Below are 6400 nucleotides of genomic sequence, written 5' to 3'. Positions count from 1 at the left end.
TTACATGAAAAGCGTGCACAACAATCCTTTTTCACATTAGAGTACAAGAACAGCCAAGTTGGATATTATGCTGGAGTGTTAGACATCTACCTGTACTGAATCAGGAATGCTAAGTGCTCCATGCTAATGATCAACTAGAACATTTAGTTGCCTCTAGTTTGCTACATAGGAAACACCATGCAATGGCGCTTAAACAGTTCTTTAACATTTGCATCTCTGCCGCTCGTGCGCTCAATTTTGTGTAGCCAAAAAATCCCATTTCAGGCGTCAACCGTTTCCAGGACACCATTTTCTGGCATGCAGTTTTGCCATAATGTGGTTTCCTTGTTCTGCGGTCGAGGTAGGTGCTACACAAATGCATGTTAATCTACCAAAATTCCAACATGCCAGAAGCAACTACGTAGTGATGCCATTCCTTTCCCCAGCAGAACCCATTCGGCCTTCCATGGCCATATCTTCTGTAACACAAAAAATGGTCAGGGAAATATACGAAGCATGAATACACCATGTAAGATGCATCAGCTGGCGAATGTACATTTCTGATGTCCATTCAACAAGCATCCAGGAAGACTTCAATACACCACCAGTTAAAATTACAGTCTCTCAAATGATTCATCCAAGAATTCTATTTTATACAAAAAACCATTAGCAAATACTACCTCTTCCAAAAAAATAAAAGTCATTTTAGTTTTCTCGTGATTTAACCTTATATTTGTCTTGGAAGTGTATAGAAAAAGGCACCAACATCCACCATTAAAATATGTATTGGACGTTCATTTGTTTGGTATTGATGTTAGTAGTTTCTCCTATAAGAGTAAACTACACGGCCGGCCCATAAACTAATATGTCACTCTCATTTTGATCTCCAAACTATTGTTGTCCGGCTCACTAGAGAGGTTCTTGACCTTGTGATGGACTATAATAGTTTGGGGACTCTCATTTAGGTTCCAAATCTTGCTGCAGCCTGCTGTGATGGACTATATAGTGTCACCACACAAGCTTTCTCATAGAAGAGCATCTGCATGAAGACCTTAAGTGGCAGCAACTCATTCTGTGCACCATGCATGGACACTGTCTTTTGAGCTTGCTGTAGTTGAGAACCCTGCATAGCTCGTTCCAGCAGTGTCACCCTTACATCGGCAGACGAGGGCCTGTTTGGTTCAGCTTTTTTCTAACCAGCTTTTTTGAAAATCTGGCTGTGGGGAGAATCTGAGTATCATTACGATTACGTGTGGAGGAAGATAAAGTTGTTCATAGGGCTCAGGATCTAGAAAGTGATGGATTCCTACTATTACAACGACTGAACCGATTATGTGTTTATGTTGATTTTAGATGGTTTTTGCCCCAACGAATTTTATAGAAACTGGCTGAAAAGCTGAGCGTTTGGCAGTCCGTAGCAGCTTTTAGTGGCCAGAAGCTGCCAGAAGCTGAAACAAACAGGCTCATAGATGCTTTGGACCATGATTTGAGTACTTTAGAGCCCTAGGTTTGCAATTTCATAGTTTGGCAACCTTTGTTAGAATCCCTGATCACATATAGTATAGGGACCGACCGTGTAAACATGAGCTGCGGAGCAACATGTCAATTTCATGCTAGAGCTCCACATTAGCTAATTTGCTATGATATGGGTGCTTTGGATCAGAATTGGGGTACTTAAATAGTTTACGGACCTAGATCTACAATTTCATAGTTCGGGGACTTGGATGAGTATGACGCAACAGTTTACAGAGTGGCGGTGTAATTTTACTCTAAATTGGGTCAAAGTTAGAAAAGTATGACATAGGAAAAAGTTAAAACATCTAACTTTTGGAAGGGGGTGAGTACTATCTTTCCCTATAGTATTATCTGATCTTCAATGAAGTAGAACTGGCCAGGAACTTACCATTATCGCTATCAGATGCTTCATCAAGTCTGGCAATTGCATCAAGTAATGACTGCTCCTGATCCTAAAAGAGCAAGTGTTTTGTGTTGTGACTCAAAGGAGGGAAAGAAAATATGATAACGATTTTTTCAATCACACAGCATTTTCAAATGAAAAGAACATTTGAACAGAATAATTAACTCACTTTCAAAAGTTTCCTTGCCTTCTCGATTTCAGGCATATTTGGGTTGAACAATACCCTCTTCACCTGTGTTAGGAACATACAACCGTGAGACAATTATATCTGACTACCTTTTTAATGTCTAACTGTTGATTGAAATTTACCTCCATAACAACACTTCCGGTATTTGGTATGTCGACATGATCAAAATTCCTATTGGTGCCATTTTCAGGTGGAGCATAGTCCTTTATAGTCTCATTTATTGATAACCTCCCTCTTCCCTTGATTGAACCTGCCATAGCACCATTGTTGGTCATGTGCCTCATCAACATAGGGCCAGAAGGGCTCCAGACATCACGATTTGAAAGGTGTCCATCAAATCCCCATCTTATATCTTCAGGTGCCATCTGTTTAAGGAGCGTTTATCAATCTTTAACTGAATAATTAATGGAAATGTGAGAAATCAGCCATGCTAATTCAGCAGGCAAATTTTAATTCACCTACAGATCAAACATGTTAATTCAACACATATCCATACTCTAGATCATACTAGCAAGTAAATTCCAGCTCCAGCAAATCAATAAGAGTACAGTACCTAGGCTACTGCACCACTGCAAAAATATAATTTTGGTAAGGGAAGTGCTACAACTACAAATCTTTTATACTTTACATTTTAAGTTTACAGGAGCACATGAGCAGATAGTATCTTGTTGGCATCAATCAACAGAGACTAGCACAAATAACACAGAAAAAACAATTATTCATAGCCAGAAAGCATAACGAAGAAGTAAGCTTAGATGGCGTATAACTAAAGAACACAACTAAATACAGAAGAAAAGAAGAAAGAAAGGGGTAAAGAGAAAATGAGTAGAAGCATTGGAGGCAAACAGTGCTTACATCACAAAGTCTAACTGATTCCCAACTCTCGGCTTGTGTGCCCATGTCATAGACAAGTCCATGCTCACCCTAGAGAGAACATGAAAGAAGGTTACTGGGCACTGATGCATACCTGCATTAAGGATCAAAACAGTAGCAAAAATTGAAACAAACCGTCACAGGGTTATATCGTGTTATGGTGGCCTCATAGAAGTTGTTGTCTTCTGGCCACCTTGTATAAACTTTATGGTTTATTAGTGAACTTGGATCCACAGATGGTAACGCCAAAGGAATGGGCTGTACAAATCCACAAGCCATTAGAAAATTGTTCTCAAACTGTTATAGAAAAAGATCTCAGGATACGAAAAATAATATGCATAATATTCTGAATATACCGTCCTCGCTTTCGTGCCTCTTGCTTGCAAAGGACCCCATTTTGCAGATGAAACTGAGTGGGAGGGCATCATAGGGGACTGGAGGCCTGCTGATTGCAAAGGAATCGAATGAGATGCCCTTTGCCTCTTGGTAGTGGACCCAGGTTCTGCACCATATAAAACCATGTTGCCATGATGCAAACCACTTGGGGATCCACCTGCCTGTCTTAACTCCCTGCAGGTATTTTTGGCGAAAGCAATTAACAAAGGATGATATATTGATGATGCAATAGAACACATGCACACATAAATGCTTTATGGAAATACCTCATTCGACGGATGGTCCCATCTTCATTGACTTTATTTAATAGCTCCCTATGCTCCTCATCAGAAACCCTCAGTTCTTTCCTGAGTTCAGTAATCAAGCTCTCCTTTTCCTGTACAGAAGCACATCTATCTTATTCTAAACACAAACAGTAGGCCAAGGTATGACTAATGAAACTGACAGCACAAGTTTCAATTTGGTTGTATACCCAGGATATTGCATCAGATTGCACTTTAAATGCCCTAAGAATACCAGTATATGCATCTTGCTCAACCCGATGTATTTCACTCTCCAGATCATTATTTGCCCTCATGTAAGGAAATGCCCCAGCAGATGCTACGACATTCCCACTGAAAGATCGCCCTCTTAGTCCTCTATTTTGTGCTGGAGGGAGATCGTCATCAGTCCCTACAATAAAGGGAGAGGAACCAATACTGTAGTATATGAAATGCACAACTCGACAGCAAACCATAAGGTATGCATGTTGGATTATGTAATCCTATGACTATAACACCGACTACGCTTGTAATTCGAATTTACAATTTGGTATCTAGTGGGCCAGAAACCCGGAACTAGTCACTAGTCAGGAAAGGTGAGTGACATGGTACCATGAATCCAAAGCCAGGTACCGTGAGTGTAAACTGTAAAGTAAAAAATCATTCCTAACAAGTAAAACTACTACAGCACTGGTATACAGTTTTCCATAGCCAATACTCTGTATTACATCTCTGAAACCCCTAAAAACAAGTCCCTATATATTTTAAAAGAATATGCAAAAAAATAGGATTGGTAGTTTGCACTTTTTTAGGTGTCAAAATAAAGAAAACACATCCTAATGGGTCCGTGTGGTAAAGAGAAAATGGGTTATCTATTCTTTAACAAAAAAAGGAGATTATATAATGCTTACTCTCAAACTTTTTGTTTATACAGTTGTGATACTCTCTGTTTCCACCTTTATCTCGGGATTGGATTCTTATATCTAATGTCTAGCCACCCAGGACTTAATCCTGGGCGTCAGGAGTAGAAATCAAAAGTTTCAGCAGTTATCCATTGGGCTATCTTTATAACGCCACAACAACAAAAAAATCTGTTGAACGTTTACATTGCTTAGTGGCAACAGATATCAATCTCAAGAAACAAGGCATCATACAGTCAGGCCGAAATACATATTCACCCAACAAAACGGGGATCCCTAATTAAGAAAAAAGGATTAATTGTATACATACCACTCCATGGCAACCAAATGGACTAGCTATCTAATTTTGATTGACCCAATAAAAAAATATCAGGCTTAAAATTGGTCAATTCGGGCAAACTCACCGCTGCTGTCGTAGGGGCTGTATCCCACCGCCTTCATAACCCCGCCGGAAACAACGAGAGAGACGAACCGTCAAAACCTGAAGCACTCCCGCCGGATCCAGGCACCAGCGCGTCTGAGATAGAGTGAAGGGTGTACCATGTACACCCAATAATTGTGCAAAAAATAGTAGTTAGTAGCTTGTCATTAGATCATATCCGAATACAAATAGCCAAATAGCTTAGATTAGGGTTCGGGTACTCGGTTTCGCACAGCAGGAGGGAAAGATAAATACCTGGCGGTGCTCGTCGCCGTTTAAGTGTCCAACGAAGACCTAGCAAAAGGACGGACGAAGAACTGGGAACCTGGCGTAGCTTAGGGCGTGGCGCCGGCGGGGGGCGGCCGCCCAGCTGCCGAGCTGCGCCACGAAAGATAGAGCTCGCGGGGGGGGTGAACGGAACGGGAGAAGAAATGGAACGGTTGAACGGGGTAGATGTTTCCTTTCGTAGCCGCCGGATTAGCCGTAAGCCCTTAAGCGCGCGTCGGCCGTCGGGACTCGGGATCACTCGGGAGTCGGGAGTGCGTTTTCTTTCACGAGAAAATGCCTCAGCGTCGTAATAAATTGTTTTATGTTTAGATTTTATGTTACAGAAGAAAAATGCTATGATTCTATATAGAAAATCGCTCATTCCTAAAAAAGAAAATCTCAGTTTAAATTAAAATATCCTAAGTTCACAAAAAAGCATAGATTACTTGAAGTCCTACGTTGGGGGAAAAGTTCTTATTTCACTAGAAATACGTTCCATTAGCTCAACCATTTGTTCCATTGAAACAACTAACTCGTAAAAAATATTTCATTATTTATATATTATTGACTGGCATATAGAATAGAAATTAAAATAGAAATGCTCTTTGGTAAAGGCACCAAAAGCACAATCTATGGATGGGCAACCTAGCCACACAAGAAACTTTGTTGATTTTTTTGCATGAAACTAACCTTAGGTAAAGCTCTATGTTGATAATGATGATGAAGGTGATAATGATAATTAATAATAATAATATCACAAAAGTGCTGATTTTCTATGTGGGAATAAGCCTTGTTGAGGATTTCACCATAAGTAAAATGCATCCCTCGATACTTCGGAGCAAACTAACAACCATTCTTAGTTTTCACATCGGCTTTCATAATCAACTTCATACTAGACAAAACAACAAATAGTGATAAGAAAGGGAAAGGCGAATGTGTTAATTCACTTAACACGTGATGGTTTGAATTCCACGGAAATTGTTACTTACTGTAAAAGGCGAATGATGCCCACAAGCTGTGAATTTTATTGTTTCTTGTGCTCCAGTGGTCTTGCTGTTACTAGCCTAGACATAGCAAAGCTTCTGTGCGAAGCCTGTCTTCTTAGTTGTATTCATGAAGATGTTTGGAGAAAACTTGCCTTCGCGATCTCTATTTGGTTCTGGAGAGAATTTGGCTGAC

General features: G+C 40.2%; 1 protein-coding gene across 7 annotated transcripts; it reads right to left on the bottom strand.

Annotated features, from left to right (window-relative positions):
* On the bottom strand, window positions 1-5522 carry LOC100284072 (ENT domain containing protein). Of its 7 annotated transcripts, none has more exons than XM_008669842.3 (11): window positions 5210-5504; window positions 4938-5050; window positions 3826-4001; window positions 3620-3729; window positions 3314-3527; window positions 3093-3215; window positions 2940-3008; window positions 2207-2449; window positions 2067-2129; window positions 1883-1946; window positions 1-458 (listed from the first exon to the last, which is right to left on the bottom strand). In XM_008669842.3, the coding sequence occupies exons 2-11, from the start codon at window positions 4972-4974 to the stop codon at window positions 397-399; spliced, it is 1161 nt and encodes a 386-aa protein (XP_008668064.1). In that variant the 5' UTR covers window positions 4975-5050; window positions 5210-5504; the 3' UTR covers window positions 1-396.
* Window positions 5523-6400: the final 878 nt, after the last annotated feature.

Source organism: Zea mays, chromosome 2 (assembly GCF_902167145.1).
Source record: "Zea mays cultivar B73 chromosome 2, Zm-B73-REFERENCE-NAM-5.0, whole genome shotgun sequence".
In the NCBI taxonomy this organism is placed as follows: Eukaryota; Viridiplantae; Streptophyta; class Magnoliopsida; order Poales; family Poaceae; genus Zea; species Zea mays.
Note: the sequence above shows the minus strand (reverse complement) of the source record. Positions and strands in the feature narration are given on the sequence as shown.